The sequence below is a fragment of the Anolis sagrei genome, chromosome 3 (genome assembly GCF_037176765.1).
Source record: "Anolis sagrei isolate rAnoSag1 chromosome 3, rAnoSag1.mat, whole genome shotgun sequence".
Classification (NCBI taxonomy): domain Eukaryota; kingdom Metazoa; phylum Chordata; class Lepidosauria; order Squamata; family Dactyloidae; genus Anolis; species Anolis sagrei.
The window spans coordinates 176,184,567-176,208,321 of record NC_090023.1 but is presented as its reverse complement, the minus strand read 5'-3'; the positions used below and the strand labels follow the sequence as shown (position 1 = coordinate 176,208,321).

The 23,755-nt window shown below is 43.0% G+C and overlaps 1 protein-coding gene across 1 annotated transcript in view; it reads left to right on the top strand.

The window, feature by feature from the left end:
• The window catches only part of LOC132770172 (testican-2-like), a 169,833-nt gene that overhangs the window by 108,893 nt on the left and 37,185 nt on the right, over nt 1-23,755 (top strand). Inside the window, exons 3-4 of the mRNA XM_067466257.1 lie at nt 1,887-2,001; nt 8,706-8,820. Of these exons, the coding sequence (XP_067322358.1) occupies nt 1,887-2,001; nt 8,706-8,820 (230 nt within the window). The remainder of the gene's footprint in view (nt 1-1,886; nt 2,002-8,705; nt 8,821-23,755) is intronic.

Below are 23,755 nucleotides of genomic sequence, written 5' to 3'. Positions count from 1 at the left end.
CACCAATAAAAGACTTATATTTTACAAGCCCTCTAGAGACTGTTTATGGTGAAAATCCTTACGAATTTCTCTTTGGGGCCCCCTGGCTTCCCGCTGGGCTAAAGCTGCACATCCTGTTTTAAAGGCAATTCGTTTCAAGCCCAGCACACGACAGAACAGAGTAGCTAAACAGGGTAAGCTCTGAGTAATACTTTGAAGGGAGATCACCAACAAATACTAAATGCTTCAGGCTATGCATTTCAGAGCAAGGAATGCATAGCCACCTCTGACTATTCCTTATCCAGTAAACCCCTATGAAGAAGTCAATAGGCAACTTGAAGGCACAATAAGCACATGCTATATGTTAATTTGCATTTCCACTTGCAGCAATGCCATTTCTGATCAATGTTCTGATTTTTTTTCATTTTTCAAACTTCTCCACTAAACTACTGCAGAACATTTGTCCTTCCATTCCAAGATCCATCCACCGCCAATTGTATTGCACACAAATTGGATTTAAAAAAGACTATAGATGCAACTATGGATGTAGCTCCAATGTTATTGTAATATTGTTGGTAAGATAAATGAAGCAATAATGTTATATTATTAGGTTCTTGTGGGTTTTTTCGGGCTATATGGCCATGTTCTAGAGGCATTTTCTCCTGACGTTTCGCCTGCACCTATGGCAAGCATCCTCAGAGGTAGTGAGGTCTGTTGGAATTAGGAAATGGGTTTATATATCTGTGGAATGACTGGGGTGGGGCAAAGAGCTCTTCTCTGCTGGAGCTAGGTGTGAATGTTTTAACTGACCACCTTCATTAGCATTGAAAGGCCTGGCTGAGCCTGGGGGAATCTTTTGTTGAGAGGTGTTAAGATGTGCCTGGTTGTTTCCTCTCTGCTGTTTTGCTGTTGTAATTTTAGAGTTTTTTAATGTTATATTATTATTATGTTATATTATAATGTTATATTATTATTTTCTAAAAGTATAGTGGACAGATTGCCAATTCCACCTACATACATTCACACCTAGCTCCAACAGACAAGAGTCCTTTGTCCCACCCTAGTCATTCCACAGATATATAAACCCATTTTTCTACTTCCAACAGACCTCACTACCTCTGAGGATGCTTGCCATAGATGCAGGCAAAACATCAGGAGAAAATGCCTCTAGAACATGGCCATATAGCCCGGAAAAACCTACAACAACCCAATTCCACCTTCCTTTAAATCTTCTCAGTCAATGCAGTGGATGTCAGTGTGCTGAGGTGTAGTGATGCATGCCTGTGTTTTTACGAGCCATCCAGATAATTATGTACATGCCTGATTTTTAGTACCAGTAAATATGCAGAGCCCCTGGTAGCGCAGCGGGTTAAACACTGAGCTGCAGAACTTGCTGACCAAAAGATCGGCGGTTTGAATCTGCAGAGTGGGGTGAGCTCCCACTATTAGCCCCAGCTTCGAAAACATACAGATCTGAGGAGATCAATAGGTACCGATACAGTGGGAACATAACAACACTCCATGCCGTCATGCCGGCCACATGACCTTGGAGGTGTCTATGGAGAACGCCTGACATGGGAAAAAAAGCATATAAAAGAAATAAAGGTGAGGGGAATAATAAAGCAAATTTTTGAGTATCTGAAAACTCATAAATTAGTCCCAAAGCAGCTGCTCCTTTAAATCTAGACAGTATTCTGTGCCAAGATGCTAGATAAAAGAGTATTTAGCAGAACTTGGAAACATTGTTCTTGAAAGCAGTCAGATTCCTCAAGCCAGAGCTATTAAAAAAAAATCCCGAGGTTTTCCAAGCTCCAGAGTTCTTATCCAAAAAAAGGTAACTTGTCCAAGCTCAGGGTACTGAGTAATATACTACTCATGTCAAACTTTACCGTTCTTTCTTTCATCAGGTTTGGACACCACCAAGGATCCCTGTCAAAAAGTTAAATGCAGTCGTCACAAGGTGTGCATTGCCCAGGGCTACCAGCGGGCCATGTGCATTAGCCGCAAAAAGCTGGAGCACAGGTAAAGGCGCGAGTAACTTCTTCATTATTCCCCGAGGCCAGAATACATGTTTTGAAATACTCCTGCTTCATGCCTTCAGGGAATGGCTTTGTAGTTGGGTGGGATCTGGGTAGTCTGGAGGCTAGAATTCAAAGCCGTAGCTGTCTTAGATTGGAATATCAGTGGGCAAAGGGATCTTATAGCATTTTTGAGACTGGCATCATAAGCTTTTGTAGACTTCCTACTGAGAAATAGCATTTTCTGTCAACAATGCCCTTCAGCACTATGCCATTGGGCAAACAGGCCAGAGCATACATGGACACAAATCAGACATTACGAATAGAAATGCACAATAACCAATCTTCTGGGGAAGCCCTGCTCTTGGTCCCGCCTTCCTCACAGATGTGTTTGGTGGGGACGAGAGACAGGGCCTTCTCAGCGGTGTCCCCTCAACTGTGGAATGCCCTGCCTGAAGATATTAGAATGGCTCCCTCCTTCCTGACTTTTTGAAGAAAGGTGAAAACCTGGCTTTTTGAGCATAGTTATACGAAATAATGGAACTGCTTGATGACACAGTTGAATAATGACTTGATATGGAGACACTCACGACAATGTTTTAAGGCTTGTACGGTATTATATTTTTATATTGTACTAGCCATCCCCTGCCACGCATTGCTGTGGCCCACATAGAGGTTCTGTGTGGGAGATTTAACCCAATTCTATCATTGGTGGGGTTCAGAATGCTCTGTGATTGTAGGTAAATTATAAATCCCAGCAACTACAACTCCCAAATGTCAAGATTCTATTTTCCCCAAACTTCACCAGTGTTCACATTTCGACATATTGAGTATTCGTGTAGAGTTTGGTCCAGATCCATCATTGTTTGAGTCCACAGTGATCTCTGGATGTAGGTGAACTACAACTCCAAAACCAAAGGACACTGGCCACCAATCCCTTCCAGTATTTTCTGTTGGTCATGGGAGGACTGTGTGCCAAGTTTGGTTCAATTCCATCGTTGGTGGGGTTCAGAATGTTCTTTGATTGTAGGTGAACTATAAATCCCGGCAACTACAACTAGTAGTATCTTATGATTGTTTTACTTTTTAAAATCGTTATGAATGTTGAGGCATCGAATTGTTGTCATTTCTATACCTCTCCAAGTTGCCTTTGGGCTGAGAGGGGCAGTAGATAAATATGGTAAATAAAGAAATAAAGAAATATTATATGTATGTATGTATATCTCATATATAGCCTGAATAAAGAAGGCTACTGTGGTGAAGTGTGAGTTTTAATTATACAGTTATGTATAATAATAGATAGGTGTTTAAAAGGGTAAGTATTTAAACCAGCATAATTGGGGGGATGGTAGCCAGCTCAACTCACTTTGAGCTGAGTTGCCATGGAAAAAGGGGCAGAGTTAGTCTGTAGTCAGCAAACTACAGGGAAGGCTGGTTCTGTTGTGTGTTGAGAACCAGAAAGGTAGTCTGTAGTCTAAGAACTACAGGAAAAGGCTGATTCTACTGTGTTGAGAATCAGGAAGGTTTTGGCTTTTAGCCTGTGTAGTTTAGATAGGTCGAGTTGACTTATTTATATTTTTTAGTTTGTGTATGAGCAAAAGGGGGAGACAACCCTAATAAGAATTTTTACTGCAACAGAAATAACATAAGGAAAGAATAAGCTTGTACCTGAAGTAACCTGTTAAAGAAAGAAACACATTTTGAAGGAAAATAAGTTTAAAACCTGTTTAATGGAAGGAACAGTATTCTCAAGAGTTGTGTTATGAAATGTTATAAATGTAACCTCTGAAGATATGTGCCTCTGAGAGATAAGAAACATTGAAACCATCAAGCTTCTTCTATACTTCAATAAACTTGTTACCGTTTCTTCTAAAGCCAAGTCTCTGTTACAAATACTTTCAAGTTAAGCCACGCTACACATTGAAGAAAGACCAAATCAATATTACAAGCTATTAGTTGTGTTATCAATTTAATAAGTCCTTACAAAGCGGTGGCTCCTTGACAAACCATTACAAAGTGGTGGCATCGTTACAAACTGGGTGCCATATTTACAAATTGGTGGCCTCTTTACAGCTACCGACTGATTTCATTTTCATTCTGAGAATTTGAGTACTTTTTGGCAGCAGGGGTGGAAACAAATAGGAAAAAGAAAAATATAAAAATCAGGGGCAAATAATGTGGTATTCCTGAGAGAGCGAGATACAGAACTTCTACATTAAAAGTCACTTATGTGCTTCCTTTCAGAGCTTTTCTCCAAAATAAATGGTTACCATTAATGATGCAAAATGGTATTAGTTACTTGTCATGTTACTCATTATTTTAAAAGGGGGGAAAAAAACCTCAGGATGGATTGAGACTGGCATAAAACATGAATAATTTAGCTGAAAAGAGCCTCATTTAATGACCTTGAAAGTAACTAGGAAGCAAGTAAAAATGTACGGCTCGTTTTAAAAACACTTTTTGCTTTTTCCCACCCTAGGTGTTCTCACTGTTGCTTTTGAAATTGGTCCACATTGTGCCCTCGTTGCTGAAATCAATAATGTAGATCGTAATGCTTGTACCAAAACTAAAATTGCCGGATTGGATCCAACACAGGATTTCTGTAGTTTTAATCCGTAAAAGATTTTGGAGCACAGCAAGGTCAAAGTATGACAAAGATACCTACGCTTCCTCTCTTTCCAAACCCCAACTTTTATTTGTATTTGTTAGCACACAACCCCAACATGGATATTTATTTATTTATTTGCTATATTTATATACCGTCCGCAGGTGACTCGGTGCAGTTCACAGTTGGTACCAAGACCATAAAATACAACTAAAAACATTAAAATATTATAAAACCATAGCAAAGTCAATAACAAACATATATCATTAGCGTCTCCTTCCTGAAAACATTGGCCAATCACATCGTCTAATTGCTCTACCAGTGGAGGTGGAGGTAAATGATGAATACCTAACTCTGTCCGCCTCAATGGATGCACAGCACCGTCTTGTCCTCCAGGACCTCTTAAGGACTAAAGCTACAGGAGCCCTGTCCCAGATCCAGTGTAATCACAAGTTGTGGTAGGTTGCATTGCCCCATATTCATGGATACAATTTTTTTCCTGCTAAATCAACTGTTTTGTTGCTAGCTTTGAGGGATGCCACTTTGCCTCTTCTCTAGTGAACAAACTGTATACTAAAAGATCATTATTTGAGAGGGAAAATTAAAAAACACTTCACAGAATAATAGTAATAATTTGCTGTTGTGTATTCCTTCAGTCGCTTCTGACTCTTTGTGACCTCATGGACCAGCCCACGTCAGAGCTCCCTGTCAACTGTGGCCACCCCCAGTTCATTCAAGGTCAAGCTAGTCACTTCAAGGATACTACCCATCCATCTTGCCCTTGGTCGGCCCTTCTTCCTTTTTCCTTCCATTTTCCCCAGCATCATTGTCTTCTCTAAGCTTTCCAACTTTGCCTCTACTATCCTTCACTCCAATGAGCAATCAGGCTTTATCTCCTGGAGGATGGATTGGCTGGATCTTCTTGCAGTCCAAGGCACTCTCAGAACTTTCCTCCAACACTACAGTTCAAAAGCATCTATTTTCTTTTGCTCAGCCTTCCTTATGGTCCAGCTCTCACATCCATAGGTGACTACGGGGAATACCATTGCTTTGACTATGCAGATCTTTGTTGCCATTGTGATGTCTCTACTCTTCACTATTTTATTGAGATTGGTCATTGCTCTCCTCCCAAGAAGTAAACATCTACTGATTTCCTGGCATCTGCAGTAATCTTTGCACCTAGAAATACAAAGTCGTTCACTGCCTCCATGTTTTCTCCCTCTATTTGCCAGTTATCAATCAGTCTGGTTACCATAATCTTGGTTTTTTATGTTTAACTACAACACAGCTTTTGCGCTTTCTTCTTTCACCTTGATTAGAAGGCTCCTCAGCTCCTCCTCACTTTTGGCCATCAAAGTGGTATCATCTGCATATCTAAGGTTGTTAATGTTTCTTCCAGCAATTTTAACTCCAGCCTTGCATTCATCAAGCCCCGCACATCGCATGATGTGTTCTCCATACAAGTTGAATAGGTTGGGTGAGAGTATACAACCCTGCCATACGCCTTTCCCAATCTTGAACCAGTCTGTTGTTCCATGGTCAGTTCCTACGGTCGCTACTTGGTCCTTATACAGATTCCTCAGGAGACAGACAAGGTGATTTGGTATGTCCATACCACCAAGAACTTGCCACAAATTTATTATGATCCACACAGTCAAAGGCTTTAGAATAGTCAATAAAGCAGGAATAGATGTTTTTCTGAAACTCGCTGCCTTTCTCCATTATCCAGCAGATATTGGCAATTTGGTCTCTCGTTCCTCTGCCTTTTCTAAACCCAGCTTGTGTACATCTGGCAACTCTCTCTCTCTCCATGTATTGCTGGAGTCTTCCTTGCAGGATCTTGAGCATTACCTTACTGGCATGAGAAATAAGGGACACTGTGTGAAAGTTTGGTAATAATAATAACTTTATTTTTATACCCCACCTTCATCTCCCCGAAGGGACTCGGGTGGCTTACGAAGGGACAAGCCCAGAGAGCACAGAGTTAAAACGTAATGCAATATAATAAAAACCAAACCAAACCAAACAGAAACATATCACAATAAAACATATAATGAGAGCAATAAAAGTACTGAGTTCAGAGGGCTCTGCGTTTGTGCAAAATTCCTAGATAGAGCTAAGGGAAAGTGCAAAATTCAGTGGCAGGGATGGGAGAGTAATGTTCATGGGCTTTATAATGGCAGGACTGTAGAGAGGAGGACCATGCTAAAATGCAGGAACTTAGGTATTAAAGGGCCAATTCTTTGGAACTGCCTAATCAAAGGCACAATGGAACATCCGTGTTTTTAGATTTTGTGGAAGGAGGACACGGTAGATGACAGTCTGATCTCTCTAGGAAGAGAGTTCCAGAGCCAGGGGGCCACCACTGAGAAGACCCTCTCTCTCGTCCCCAACAACCGTGCCTGAGACGGAGGCAGAAGCAAGAGGAGGGCCTCCCCAGATGATCTTAGGACTCATGTTGGTTCATAGAGGAAGATACTATCACGAAGATAGGCAGGTCCCGAACCGTTTAGGGCTTTGTAGGTAATCACCTGCATCTTGAATTGGGACTGAAAACTCATTGGTGGTCAGTGGAGCTTTTTAAACAGGGAGGTTGACCACTCCCTGTCACTTGAAAGGTCACGCTTGGCATGAACTCCCTGTAACTTGCTCCAGTTAGTAATCTGGCCGCCAATCTTTGGACCAGTTGAAATGTCTGGGTCGTCTTCAAGGGCAGCCCCATGTAGAGTGCATTGCAGTAATCCAGTCTAGAGGTAACTAGGGCATGGACCACCATGGCCAAGTCGGACTTCACGAGATACGGGCACAGCTGGCTCACAAGCTTTAATTGCGCAAAGGCCCTCCCGGCCACTGCTGACACCTGAGCATCAAGTGTCAGAGCGGAATTGAGAAGGACCCCCAGACTGTGGACCTGTGTCTGCAGTCAAGCACAGGCTGCCACCCTATACTCCGATCGGCCAAACGACTGGCCTGGAGGACCTCTGTCTTGTCAGGATTAAGCTTCAGCTTGTTAGCCCTCATCCTGTCCATCACAGCGGCCAGACACTGGTCAAGGATTCGGGGGGCTTCCTTGGAATTTGGTGGAAAGGAGTAGTAGAGTTGTGTGTCATCTGCGTAGAAAAGACAGAAAACAACTTCCACTGTTTCTCTGTGCCAGCTTCTCGCAATCCGAAGCCCTAGAATTGTAATCCAATACATCTGGAGATGCTGGCTGGTGGATGAGTAATTTCATCTATAGATTTCTACCTGTTATATCATGTTAGTCGTGCTGGAAAACATCCTTTCTCAAGTCCTCGATTTATTTATTTATTTACAACATTTATATTCCGCCCTTCTTACCCCTGAAGGGGACTCAGGGTAGCTTTCATGAGTGGCATTATTCCATGCCCGAACAACAATAACAATTAAAAGCAATTGAACAACAATTTAAAACAACATTAAAACAACATATGTAAACATTAGATGATTGTGCATAGATCCAAAGCCAGATAATCACATAATCATATTCATGAATCCAAAGGCAATTCCAACTGTATTGCACAGATAATTATGTTGGGCCAAATGCTTGCTCCCAAAGCAAAGTTTTTACTTGTTTGTGAAATGACAGGAAGGAAGGGGCCGATCTAATCCAACTAGGGAGGGAGTTCCACATTCAGGGGGCCACCACTGAGAAGGCCCTGTCTCTCGTCCCCACCAGTTGTGCCTGCGAAGGTGGTGGAACCAAGAGCAGGGCCTCCCCAGACGATCTTAACCTCCATGATGGTTCATAGAGGGAGATGCATTCAGACAGGTAAGTTGGGCCTGACCTGGAGGACCTCTGTCTTGTCTTCATTTGAGGAGCCTGTAGATTAGAGAAGTTTTGTGTTTTGTCATTTGGAGACTGGAAAAGTTCTCTTTTTAAGACTACAGCTCCCAGAATATCATGACCATTGACCATGCTGGGAACTGTAGTCCATAAAGACATTTTTCCAAACTATGCCAATAAGAAGAACGCATTCTGTGCTTGTGGCTGCATACGCAGTGAGGTAAACCTCTATTCTAACACTCTCTCTTTGTTTTCTCTTCCTTCTCTCTCATTCTTGTTCATATGTACACACACACAGAATCAAACAGCCAGCCCTGAAACCCCATGGAAACAAGGATAGCTTGTGCAAGCCCTGCCATATGACCCAGCTGGCATCTGTTTGTGGCTCCGATGGACACACGTACAGCTCTGTGGTGAGGAGAAAACAACTAACCCAGATGACGACGTGGGTGGGAAGCGGGCAGGGGAACACTCTTGGGATTCAAAAAACGGATGTGGTTTTGGGCTTCTAGCCTTCATGGTGGTGACCTATCCTATGCAAGAAAAGACATCTCCTAAGGCAGACAGAAGACAAGAGGTAGAGTGAGAGGCTCAGGTGGTAGTTGCCACGAAAGGGCAGAAAATGGTTAATTATGTACTATTATTATGAAAGGTAGGGGCAAAGATCATATGAGGATTTCTGCCTTGAATGCCAAAACATCTGGCCCATCTCTGAGTAAGGCTTACCTTGATTTGAGTGGTTGTGGCAAGGTGGTTGTGGCAAGGTGCTATTTGCTGATATACCTCAGGCAACAACATTCTCAGGCTGGTTTTCTGGAATAGTAGTGAATCTGCTCAATTGAGAGCTACTAGACCAGTGGTTCTCAACCTATGGGTCCCCAGGTGTTTTGACCTACAACTCCCAGAAATCCCAGCCACTTTACCAGCTGTTAGGATTTCTGGGAGTTGAAGGCCAAAACATCTGGGGACCCTAGGTTGAGAACCACTGGGCTAGAGAATCCCTCTTGTCCTTTGCATCAAACAAAGGATGCCCACTAAGCACAGCATAGTGCCACCAAGAAAATTCAGCAAAGGACAAGAGGGGTCCTCTAACCAATGCAGGAGTATACCATATACCATGGAGCTGTGGACAAGTCTACATAGGGACCACCAAATACAGCATTGCCCAAACACTAATAAGGAATGTGAAAGGCATTGCAGACTACTTCAACCAGAGAAGCCAGCCATAGCAAAGCACCTGGCCATGAAAGCCTTCGACAACATATTGTAGATCTGTGGCTTAGCTACATCTCCCAAAGCAGGATAGTGGCTCATCTATTTATTGAGTTGTGTCTTATACCAGTCCATTTTGTTGTGGACTCATTTTATGCTCCCAATTCTTAATCATGCTAGCTTGATGTTGAAGAGGAATGCTGTATCTACTACTGTTTTTCTGTAAATGATAATTTGAGGAGGCGTGAGACTGAAAGCTACACAGTTCTCTGCTATTAAACTGCTCATCCAGGCTTACCATTAATGTGAGCTGCTAAACACATTAGGTAAAGCTAGGTTTTCCTTTTCAGTTTACTCCCACTCTTGTGTCTTTATGCCAAGTAAACAGAAAGAAGAAAGAAGAGTCAGCATGGTGTAATGGTCTGAGCGTCGGACTATGACTATGGAGGCCAAGGCTCAAACTGCCGCTCATCCAAATTTTCACAAAATAAGTCTTTCCCCCTCCAATTTTACATGACCCATCTGGTTTGCTCTGGATATTCCTTTGGCAATTGCTGTATCATTTGCTTGTGGGCCAGGCATTGTCTCCTGCACTAACCTAGCTCATTTCACACAGCCAATTTATGAAAAAGTTGTTTATACAATTTGCTAAGGCTTCCTTGCTGAGAAGAAAAGACTTGTGTTTCCTCTTTCCACACTCCTAGACTGATGTTGGTAAATCCGCATTCTTTTTCTGCATTTCCCTCATTCCCTCCATACAACAGAAGCAATCTGGAAGTAAGGTGAGAAGGAATGCAAGTCTTCTGAGGCATCTTTTGAATGTTCAAAGCATTTCTCTCCCCTCATATTTCTCTTTCTGATGGCAGAGGTCAATGTTTTGATAACACTTCCCCATCTAAAGAAGTAGTTCCCAAATGTTGATCCTCTAAATATTTTGGATTTCAACTCCCAGAATTCTTGACTGTTGGCTAAGCCACGCCGAGTCCCCCTTCAGGGGTAGAGAAGGGTGGGGCACAAATATTTGAAATAAATAAATAAGCGTGCTTGGATTCTGGAAGATGAAGTCCAAAACACACGGAGGGCCAACGTTTTGGAACTATTGATCCAAAGTATCCACTAAGATTACATCTACACTTTGAAATGAATGCAGCTTTACAATATTTTAATTATCATTGCTCAATACTATGTAAACATGGGATTTGTAGTTTGACCAGCATGTTGTGACTCAGCTGGAATCTCAGAGTGATAGTGTCAATGATTCTGATGAGGATGATGGGATTCAGATGCAAAGCGATGTCCCTGTGATAGACAAGGAAGAACAGGGTACAGAAGTTCAGTTGTTTCCCACAGCAAGGGATGGCGCTGTTGATAGTGAAACTACTGAGAGCCAGGTACATTTTGATTCAGGAAGGGAGGACAGTTGTTCTCAGCCAGATAATAACAGATTGACCTTGAAGAGGCCGGAGCTGTAGATCGAGCTGATTGCTTGGAATTTAAGGTTCGAAGGAGTGTGAGAATCGCTAGCAAGAAAGAGAGGGAGGCCAAGGGCCAGAGGAACGCCTTTATGCTTTCTACAGGGTATTAAACAGGCTGTTTGAAAATACCCCAGTGTCAGAGCAACTTCTGTCTTCAGCCAAGAGACTTAGGATTTATCTTGCAGTTTTCATGTTCATGGTTTCAGGACTTTGCCATGTTCTCATGGGACTTTGCCTTGCTTATGTCTTCGTGGATCCTGTTTTCCAGTGTTACCTTATATTGATCTTTGGGTTATACTTTTGCCTTTTTGAACTTTTTATCTTTTACTTTAATAAACCATAAAGACTATTGCTTGTGTGCTGTTTGGTGTCTGAAGCAAGGTGATTCTACTCTGAGGTGTGACACAGCACTTGTTTGGCAGAGAAAGTTAAAGACAGTGGTAGCACAGAGGGTTAAACCGCTAGCTGCAGAAAAACTTGCTGACCAGAAGGTTGGCAGTTCAAAGTTGCAGGTTGAGGTGAGCTCCCACTGTTAGCCTTACCTTCTGCCAACCTAGCAGTTCGAAAACATGCAATGTGAGTAGATCAGTATGTCACGCCATGGTAGGAAGGTGAAAGGTACCCATGCAACCATGCTGGCAAAACACAACCAGGAAGGTCTACAGACAATAGACTCCTCAGCATGGAAAATGGAACAAGAGCATCTCTCCATGGCCAGAATTGAGCATCGCCTTCAGATGCCGGAGATGGAAGGGAAACATTTGCCTTTGTGTATTGTATGTCATTGTTCACTGTTTAAAAGGCATTGAATGTTAGCCGATATATGTATACTGTAATTCGCTTTGAGTCCCCTTGGAGAAATAAAGCAGAATATAAATAGAATGTATTATTAAGATCTTGTAAACATACAACTCACAAGATTCCATAGCATTGAGCCCTGGTAGTTAAAGTGGGGCCAAATTGCATTAATTCTACAGTGTAGATCAGGGATTCTCAAACTTTTTAAACAGAGGGCCAGGTCACAGTCCCTCAAACTGTTGGAGGGCCAGATTATAATTTGAAAAAAACATGAATGAATTCCTATGCTCACTGCACATATCTTATTTGTAGTGCAAAAAACACTTTAAAACAATACTGTGTTGTTGCACGCTGGGCCCGAAATAATGTCTGTTTACAGGACGTGCTCTCTGTATGCTCAACGGGACACCAGGGTGCCTCAGCTGAAGGGCCCTTTAGATTTCCCATCACAAAATTCTATTGAAGCTCAAGATAAGTTCAACAAAGTTCTTTATTTGGGCTTAAATATTCAAACAAATGAATTAAACACTTTATAACCTTGGAAAACAGGTGGCTTCCTCAATCTGCCAACAAGGGGCAGGCAACTGGTGGTAAACTGTTCCTTTCTTGCTTAGGTAAATCCTTTGACCCCTCCCTGGGCAATCTTTCTTTACCTTGCTGGCGTAATGCCCCTACTCCTGGCTCCAAGCTGCTTTATGGATAGCCCGAGTGGTCCCTTACCAGGCAAGGTTCCTGTAGATCTGCCAAGCTGTTAGTTTCTCCACAAAGGCTGTAGGAACTATTCCTTTACTCCCCAGAAGAGCTGTGAATCTGTTTCTTTAACCCCCAGCAAAAGCTGTGTAAACTCCTTTACTCCCCCAGCAGAGCTGTTGAAATGACAGGGGAAAGGGTTTGAGGAAAGGAGACACAAAGAGAGGTCCTGGAGGTCTGAAAAGCATGGCTTTTATTTATCCAGCTGGGGCCCTGGACTAGCGCCCAAAAGCAAACCAGAGCCCCGATCAAGGGGCTGACTGCCTTTTATAGATTCCAGGTTCAAGCAAACAAAGAACATGCTTCTACATGCATTTACATCATTCACTGCGTCATCTTAGCATAATAAGAATATCAAATTCTAACTTCCAACATGCAAAAACATGTCTGTGTTTCTAAAGAGCAAGCATAGCTTCATCAATCAAGGGGCCCACTTGGACCCCGTCAAGAGGCTCCTTCCTTAGAGCCTAGATGTACCAGCCTGTGGCTCCTAGTACTTATCTCTCTCTCCTGGAATGTTCCCCCTCCCTCTTGGCTGTGCTTGGGACGCAGCTTGCTGGTCCTGTTAGCTTGGGTTTCTTTCTATACACAGAGAGAGCTTGATTTTTCTATACATTTAAAGTACATACAATTTATAAATCAATAAATATCTATTTTTCCAATATCTCCTCATCATTGTGAGAAGTGAAGCTTTTGTGCAGGTGGGAAAGAAAATCCCACACGTCCTGCTGTTAGGCTTCAAACAGTGAGACTGAACAAAGTCCTCCTTTCCCTCCAAAAACCCTGGGAAAGGGGGTGGGTCTAAAGATTCTAACGATGATTGCCAAGTTGTTGGCATTATGATTGCACCCCGAGGGAAGCTACCTTATTGCAAAATGCATGGCTTAAATGGATTCATGCAAACTAGCAGTGCAAGAAAAGGAATTCAAATCTCCTGGCACTACTGTGCCAGCACAAATACAATAATTAAAATGAAGAACAATTTTAACAAATATAAACTTATTAGTATGGGAAGTGTGGACCTGCTTTTGGCTGATGAGATAGGGTTGTTGTTGTTGCTGCTGTTGTTGTGTGCTTTCAGGTCATTTCAGACTTAGGTTGACTCTGAGCGAGGGCTGGGTAAATGACATTGGAGGGCCGTATCCGGCCCTCGGCCCTTAGTTTGAGGACCCCTGGTGTAGATGCACTGTAAGTAATCCTTAGAGGTAATTGGAGCAACAATGTCTCTCATTCTTGGCTGCCATCTGTAAAAAGGCAGCTGCTACATGTGAAAACTGTAAAAATCCCTCAACTCAAACAGTGAGCCTTATGCTCTTCAGCACTTCTAGATAAATGTGAAATATTCACGGAAGCTGCAGAGTTGGTGTTACTGAGTGCTATTAAGTCTAATAGTTTAGAATAACACCTCTGGGATTTTTGCTAATATGTAAATAAACACTAAATTATAGAAAAGTTACATATCACCAATTAGTGGAGGTTTTAGAGGTGGTATAATTGGGTTTTGAAGATGTAATTATGTAAAGGTGAGAGTTTTGTTTTATTTATGTGGGCTCTTTTTTGTTTGCTTTGGAAGATCACAGGGGAAAGAGAGAAAGAGATCAGCTAAAATGGTTATTATAAACTGCATAATTCTCACAAATGTTAATGCCTTGGAACACCCAGGGGTGAAATGCATGGAGGCGATAAATAAACAAGGTCGGGTAAGGACAAGCAATAGGGTTTTTTTGAGGACTAAAGTATATTTGAGGGAGCTTCACTTGCCATGGTGTGTGCATATGTTTATGTTGTCCCACTGTCACTCTTATGTCAAAGAAATATGGCAGGTTTTTGAGACGATTAATAAACGCAAACGTTTCACTGTATGGGGATTGGGGAAGAATATCTAAATTTACCTTTAACTTCGCTCTCGTTTGCAACATTATCGTATTCTGATCTGAGTATGGCAGACTTCCATTATATTCTGAACACAAAGTGATAATATTTGGGACACTTTGGATAGATCTGGATAACTAGAACATAGCAGATATGAACCAAATTCCTTAAAGAAAAGGAAAGAAACTGTGATAATAAAAGCAGGGTGAAAGGTTATCTGACTTTCCTTCTGAAGAGAGTGAGTCTTGATGATGGCACAGTGATATGTTACCACCAGAAATAAGTGTTGCGTGTCTCACATTGCATAGAATACAGTAAAATTCAACAGGATAGTGTGACTCACTGAGACAGAGCTCATTTGGATAGCCGCCATTGTGCTGGGCTGACCTACTTTGTTTGCCTTGAGGCTATTGCAATAGGGGACCCAATTCCGGCTAAGCTCTTGGCTTCAGTACACACATTTAACTGTCTCAAGACAATGAGTTTTCTAACGTCTTGCTTCCACGTCATAGCTAGAGGTGAACTAATTAGACACCTATATTTGTTGTTGTGTGCCTTCAACTAGTTTCCAACTTATGGAGACCCCAAAAGGTTTTCTGGGACTGAGAGAAGGCCAATGAGTTTCCATAGCTGAACAGAGAATTGTAGTAGCTGGGAAACTCTCTGTGTAGACCAGGCATGGGCAAACTTGAGCCCTCCAGGTGTTTTGGACTCCAACTCCCACAATTCATAACACCCCGTGCCTGCTGTAGACCATACCCTGGGGCAATGTGGCATCAGACATGACAGATCAGCCCAGGATTATGGGTTAGTGTAGATCTGCCCATACTCAAACCACTACATCACATTGGCTAACTTCATGGTGGTCATGGGCTGATTGTCTTCTAAAGGTAGAATCTTGACAGTGGATCCATAAATGACTGTGAAGACCTATTCTGGATCCACAAGGTCTTTCACCATGAGGAAATAGATTTCCAGATGGAAGGAGGAGGGATTTGTTTCAATTCATATGGAATGAGAAAAAAGCAAAAATCGGGTTCTTGTAGGTTTTTTAGGCGCATCTATGGAAGGCATCCTCCACCCGCCTCTATGGCAGGCATCCTCAGAGGTTGTGAGGTCTCAACCTCACAACCTCTGAGGATACCTGCCATAGATGCGGGCGATGAAATACAATGAGACACAAATACAATGAGACACAAAGACGCAAAGACTTCTCCTTTCGTTTCCGGCTCTGGAGGGGGTGCTCATCTCTGGCTCTGGGGGAGGTGCGCTTCTCCATTTCCAAGCTGAGGAGCCTGCATTGTCTGTAGACACCTCCTGGCCATGTGACTGGCATGACTGCATGGAGCATGTTTTTGCCTTTTCCCATTGAAGTGGTACCTATTGATCTACTCACATTTGCATGTTTTCTAACTGCCAAGGTTAACAGGAGCTAGGGCTAACCCCGCCCCGCAGATTCGAATTGCCAACCTTCAGCAGCACAAGGGTTTAACCCATCACGCCACCTGAGGCCCCTCTAATAGGATGTAGCCATGCAGTTAAAGTGGAATCATACTGTGATAACTATGTAGTGTGAAAGGGCTTTGAGGAAGCATACATTATTGATTATTTATTTATTTACTGTATTTGTACACCACCTTTCTCAGCCTTTCGCTGACTCAAGGTGGTTTGCAGGCAACAAGTAATACAAATAATATCATAATGCACATAAAAACATTAAATACAATATAAAACCACAACAGAAATAATAAGCAACAGCCAGGAGACAGGTGTTTTTAAAGTCTCTTCCTCTGTCCCATTCCTCCTCTTAGCTGGCTTGGAGGGAGGGGGAGAAGCAGCAGGATTTCCTCCTTCTCCTCCTGAGGTGGCAGGCAGATGTAGTAAGCAACAGACAAGAGACAAGTTTTTTTAAAGTCTCTTTCTCAGTCCCCTTCCTCCTCTTAGCTGGCTTAGGAAGGGGAGAGTAGCAGCAGGATTTCCTCCTTCTCCTCCTGAGGTGGCAGGCAGATGTAGTAAGCAACAGCCAAGAGACAAGTGTTTTATAGTCTCTTCCTCAGTCCCCTTCCTCCTCTTAGCTGGCTTAGGAAGGGGAGAGTAGCAGCAGGCTTTCCTCCTTCTCCTCCTGAGGTGGCAGGCAGATGTAGTAAGCAACAGCCAAGAGACAGGTGTTTTTAAAGTCTCTTCCTCAGTCCCCTTCCTCCTCTTAGCTGACTTAGGAAGGGGAGAGTAGCAGCAGGATTTCCTCCTTCTCCTCCTGAGGTGGCAGGCAGATGTAGTAAGCAACAGCCAAGAGACAAGTGTTTTAAAGTCTCTTCCTCGGTCCCCTTCCTCCTCTTAGCTGGCTTGGGGGGAGGGGGAAGAAGCAGCAGGATTTCCTCCTTCTCCTCCTGAGGTGGCAGGGAGATGCAACAGCCAGGAGAAAGGTGTTTTTAAAGTCTCTCCCTCTCCAAACTGTGGCCACATTTTTTGATATGTGTTATCCCTTATTGGCAATATGTAGATGGCCATGTTAGCCCTTCACCTTCCCAAAGAAAGAACCCACCTTTTCCTTGCTGCTCATATGATGTTTTCTCTCAACAAACACATGTCAGTTCATCAAATATACTGAATTTTCAGGTTTTTCCTGCAACTGGCTCCCTCCCTCCTGCCCTGCCAAACCCTCCATCAGTTATTAAACTGTTCATGAAATCACAGCAGGGCAGCAGTAGCTGGGGAAATATTTTTACAGCTTGCAGAGAAGAGGCAGCCAGTTTGTAGCCTATTATACATCTCTGAATGTTGAGAAGCCTTAGCCTGATTAGTTCAAAACCAGGACACAGCGGGAAATTTCATTCGGGGAGATTAGCACTAAGAAGATTCATTGTTATTTGCTTTTGGGCCCTGGTTGCCTGAAGAGTTAAATAACAAAACAGTAACAGGATCAGAAAGCTGGCCTGCTACAAAATCCTGCTCTTACAATCTGCCCTTGGAATTCATAAGGGCCAACTGAAAGAGAGCTGTAGTTGCTGGAAGGCAAGCCCATAGATGTGCCCATTTGACTGGTTCCGTGCCTAGCCAAAGGTTAGGGACCAGCTTGGAAAAAAGGGAAAAAAGAACCAGACCAAAAACCCTTAAAGAGTTCGATACAGGGCTCCGAATATAACCTTCTTTGACTGAGTCAACAGCTGTGTGTCATATGCTAAAATTTAAACCCTGTGCTGCTGTGCAGCCATTCCATGCCAAGACAAGCTGAATTCTGTTATGTGTACAATTGGCTCTCCATATCCATGGATTCTGTGCCCACAGATATAACCATACACACCTTGAAAATGCACATGCAACTCCTGGAACGATTCCATCAGCGTTGCCTCCAAAAAAAATCCTGCAAATCTCTTGGGAAGACAAGCGGACAAATGTCAGCATGCTGAAAGAAGCAAAGACCACCAGCATTGAAGCGATGGTCCTCCGCAATGTGGATAATAGAATCATAGAATCAAAGAGTTGGAAGAGACCTCATGGGCCATCCAGTCCAACCCTCTGCCAAGAAGCAGGAATATTGCATTCATCTCCCCCCCTCCCCCCGATAGATGGCCATCCAGCCTCTGTTTAAAAGCTTCCAAAGAAGGAGCCTCCACCACACTCCGGGGCAGAGAGTTCCACTGCTGAACGGCTCTCACAGTCAGGAAGTTCTTCCTCATGTTCAGATGGAATCTCCCCTCTTGTAGTTTGAAGCCATTGTTCCGTGTCCTAGTCTCCAAGGAAGCAGAAAACAAGCTTGCTCCCTCCTCCCTGTGGCTTCCTCTCACATATTTATACATGGCTATCATATCTCCTCTCAGCCTTCTCTTCTTCAGGCCAAACATGCCCAGCTCCTTAAGCTGCTCCTCATAGGGCTTGTTCTCCAGACCCTTGATCATTTTAGTCGCCCTCCTCTGGACACATTCCAGCTTGTCAATATCTCTCTTGAATTGTGGTGCCCAGAATTGGACACAATATTCCAGGTGTGGTCTAACCAAAGCAGAATAGAGGGGTAGCATGACTTCCCTGGATCTAGACACTGTGCTCCTATTGATGCAGGCCAAAATCCGATTGCTTCTTTTGCCGCCACATCACATTGTTGGCTCATGTTTAACTTGCTGTCCACGAGGACTCCAAGATCTTTTTCACACGTACTGCTCTCGAGGCCTCCCCCATTCTGTATCTTTGCATTTCGTTTTTCCTGCCAAAGTGGAGTATCTTGCATTTGTCAGTGTTGAACTTCATTTTGTTAGTTTTGGCCAGTCATCTCTCTAATCTGTCAAGATCGTTTTGAATCCTGCTCCTGTCCTCTGGAGTATTGGCTATCCCTCCCAATTTGGTGTCAGGACCGGCCACATTGTCCGAATGCCCAACCACCATCTCCTAAAGCAGTTGCTCTACTCCGAACTCAAGAACGCAAAACATAATATTGGAGGACAGGAAAAGAGATTTAAAGATGGGCTCAAAGCCAACCTTAAAAACTGTGGCATAGACACAAAGAACTGGGAAGCCCTGGCCCTTGAGCGCTCCAGCTGGAGGTCAGCTGTAACCAGCAGTGCTGTAGAATTTGAAGAGGCACGAATGGAGGGTGAAAGAGAGAAATGTGCCAAGTGGAAGGCACATCAAGCCAACCCTGACTGGAACCACCCTCTACCTGGAAACCGATGCCCTTACTGCAGGAGAACATGCAGACCAAGAATAGGGCTCCATAGTCACCTACATACCAACTCCCATTACAATGAACCTGGGAGATAATCTTACTTGATCAATGAGGGATCGCCTAACTAACCTTGAAAATATTTTTAAAATTCCCAAAGCAAACCTTGATTTTGCCATTGTATATAAGGGACACCTTTTTACTATGCCTTTGCATGTTAATTGGACTTGTGCATCCATGGATTTTCGTATCCATGAAGGTGAGGGGGATGATGTCCTGATGCACTGTATTAAGTTAAGTTCAATAAACAGATTTTCAAGCACGGAAGATGATAGCAATTACAAAATCAAGCTAAGAATTTTTGTTTGTGCTAATTAGCAGGAGAAGAGATTAAACCATGGTGCCAAATAGGGAAGGAGGAGCCGAGATTGACTGCCACGTGTTCCTGTTTCAGACAGGAATCCGTGATGGCTGGCCCCTTGCCGTTACTGGCACCCGAACAAACCAAAGGAGCTGGATTGGCCGAAGGAAATGGCTAAAAATGGGATCTGGACTCAAGCCTACTGTAGGCTATATTTCAATGGAAATCTCTGAGTATTCCTTGTCCAAGAAAATCCTACAAAAGTTGTCATGTCTTCATAAGACAACTGATGACTTACATGCACACACATACCACTATTATTAAAATTGTATTTTTTTTAAAAGGCTGCTATTCAGGAGACTGAATTTTGTGCTGGAGATGTTTTTTTCTTTGTTCTTCTGCAACTGCAGCAGATGCAATATTTGGCTATGAGAAAAAACTCACTGAATCAGACTGCATAATATATCATGCTCAGGCCAATACTCCCATCTTTGATAAAGATTTGAAAGGTGGATGTAGAAAAAATCAGGAGGGGAGATAGAATTTGGATTTTGTCATCGTCGTCGTTGTCGCCCCCCCCCCCCCCCGAGGATATTTTTAAAAAGCAAAATGAATTATGAGATATTTTCTTTTATTTATTATTTATTTATTATTTATTTACAGCATTTATATTCCGCCCTTCTCACCCCGCAGGGGACTCAGGGCGGATTACAGTGTACACATATATGGCAAACATTCAATGCCAATTTTTGACATACAACATATACAGACATAGACAGAGGCTATTTAACTTTTTCTGGCCGCCAGGGGATCTGTCGCTTTCATCGTCCATCTGCGACACTGATGAAGTACTTCCACATTCCCCGCATGCTTTTTATTTATTTATTTATTTGGTAGTTTTGTATTTGGTAGTCTTCTCACCTCCATTCGAGGGACTCGGGCTGGTTTCCAACATCAATATTACAGATCGTCTTTAAAACATCATATTTCTAAATCACACTAAAACATTAAAACATTGAAACAATTGAAATGGCAAAAATACAATCATATGTTTACAGTGGTCTGTTGTCATCAAAGTCATTATTCGTCGTCATCTATCACTATCACAGGATCATGGCTCATTCGTTGAATGCCAATCCCCAAAGCCAGGTTTTCACCTGTTCCCTGAATGTTAAGATCGAAGGGGCAGTTCTGATCTCCAGTGGAAGGGAGTTCCAGTCGAGGGGCCACCACCGAGAAGGCCCTGTCTCTCGTCCGCACCAGCCACGCCTGTGAGGCCGGTGGGATCGAGAGCAGGGCCCCTCCAGATGATCTTAGTAATCTTGATGGCTCATAGGGGAGTGCTGGAGTGCTTGCTGGAGTCTTTTTTATGGCCTCATAAATTAGTTAATTTAGCCTCCCCACACTTTTAAGGTGGTACCTAATTTTCCTACTTGACAGATACAACTGTCTTTCGGGTTGCAAAGGTCGACAACAGGCTACACAATTGGTTGGAAACCCACTCCAACCCGGGCTGGCTTTGAACTCATGACCTTTTGGTCAGAGTGATCTTAATGCAGCTGACACTCAACCAGCTGCGCCACAATCCCGGTAGAATAATAAATGACTTATTGTGTATTTACTTCCTTCACATTATTTCTAAAACTATGCAGCAGGTAAATTTTCCCAATTCAAACTGCATTGCTCTATTTGCAGACATGATGTTGGAGCACCAAATGTGACCTTCGTGACCGCATTTCCATCTACGAACCCACACGTTCACTTCGGTCATCTGGAGAGGCCCTGCTCGTGATCCCACTGGCGTCGCAAGCGCGCTTGGTGGGGACGTGGGACAGGGCCTTTTCTGTGGTGGCCCCCCGACTCTGGAACACCCTCCCCAAAGACCTTAGACAGGCCCCTGCATTGGCTGTCTTCAGAAAGAACCTGAAGACCTGGCTTTTCCGATGCGCCTTCCCAGATTAGGAAATCTCCACTACCAAGTCCCATAAGCACTTTATCAGAACCAATGACTGCTGCACATCGCACATCGCACTTGCCCTGGAAGCCCTATATACACCTCCTGTCACATCACACTTTTAATCTTGTACCCATTACTCTGGCCCGGCCCAGTTTTATTGTGTTTAGTGTATTGTGTCTGTTGTTTATTTTGCTTTATTCTGTTTTTAATCGTTTGATTTGCTTAGATTGTAATGTTGTGTTGTGTTTTGAGGCCTTGGCCTGTGTAAGCCGCATCGAATCCTTCGGGAGATGCTAGCGGGGTACAAATAAAGTTTAATAATAATAATAATAATAATAATAATAATAATAATAATTGGGTCTTTGAGAGACTCCTGAAAAAGAATATTAGCCCCCCATGGGAAGGTTTTCTACAACCCCCTGTCACTTGTATTGAGGGCATAAGGATATTGTCACCCTTTAAAATGCATATCTATAGCAAGTGTCAACATACACATCAACGTTGAGTCTGATTGAAAAGTCCCAGATTTTGTTCCTGTTCTTTCTGATTTCATACCAGGTAAAAATAAACTGATCTGCCAAGTTGGTATACAAAGCCTCTTGATTTGACTGAGCACTGATAGAAAATATCCTGGGACACTCAAAAAATGGGCGTGGGGCTCCAAAATTGGAACAAACAAGAACAAAATCTGGGACTTGTGGTATTTTTAATCCGCTTGCATGTTGTTGCGTGTTGTGACTTAAGGTGTTTGCGCGGAACTGCTAATTAAGTAATTTAGAGAATGAGAGACCTAGCACTTCAGTTTCTCTTTTTTTAAAAAAAAAAAAGTTTTTATGTATCTCTACATAGTTGCTTCCATTTAGTTGAAGCATTTGGCCACATCATGAGGAGACAGGAAATCCTAGAGAAGACAATTATGCTGGGGAAAGTGGAAGGAGAAAGGAAGAGGGGCTGACCAAGGGCAAGATGGATGGATGGCATCCTTGAAGTGACTGGACTGACCTTGAAGGAGCTGGGGGTGGTGACGGCCGACAGGGAGCTCTGGCGTGGGCTGGTCCATGAGGTCATGAAGAGTCGGAGACGACTGAACGAATGAACAACAAACATAGTTGCTTAGTCACTGTAGGAAATCAGAGCTCAGTCGCTCAATGCTCCCAAAATGTTTTCAATGAATGCTGCTCTAATCGCTGATGGAAGATGGAAATTTTGCAGATGGAAATTTTTGAAAACATTGGGAAGGCACTAAACCTCCTCTGCTTGCACTGAATGGTAGATGAATCTTGTTCGTGACCTTAGGCATGACAGGGTTCCTTGGCCAAAGGTTTATTATTTCTGCTGGATGGACTAGGAAGAGATTCGACAAAGAAGAGGACAAAGTAAGGATGAAGGCCCAGATTTTTGGAAAATGGAAATATCCATAACTTTTTGGAGATTTAGTGATCTTTGGAAATACATGACTTTGCTAGAAGTCATAACCTTTTGAAAAACGATGCCATAACCTCTTGGTAAAAAGCATGACCTGTTACAGTCATAACTTTTGGGGAAAATGGCATTCATGCAAGGCAGTTAGGTTTCTCAGTTGTTAAACTGATATACCTAAGTATCAGGCATGTAGCTGGGGGGGGGGGGCTTGAGGGGCTTCAGCCCCCCCCCCCCCCCCCAAATTCTCATGGTGGTTCGCGAAAAGGCCTTACTGGTACATTATTTAAACTGTTATGTTTATTCATATCATGATCTGATCACCATACTCAATATATCCCATATGCATGGGGGTATTGGGGTAATTAATGATACAAAAGGTTTGCTAGGGTAGACCCTCTTTCACTCAGACTCAGCCCCCCCAAAACTCAGCCCCCCTGAAACCCCCCCCTGAAAAAAATTAACCCCCCCCCCCCCGAAATGAAATCCTGGCTACGGGCCTGCTAAGTATGTCTTTGAACTGCTAGGGACAAAGATATGCCAATGCACAAACACACATACACACATACTGCAGAGTTTGAAAAGTGATCTTTTTAGTTGCTCCAAAAACATTTACTCTCCCTTAAAATATATTTGCCTTTAAATCAAAGCAAAAATAAACAGACTTCTTTAAAAGTAACATAGTTGATTTGCTCACAAACTTCATGAATTCAGCATACAGAAGAAGAAGAACTTTATTTTTCTACCCCGCCTCCATCTCCCCGAAGGGACTTGGGCAGCTTACATGGGGCCAAGCCCAAGGCAACATATAATTAAAAACAGAACAATAACATATTAAAATAGCATTTAA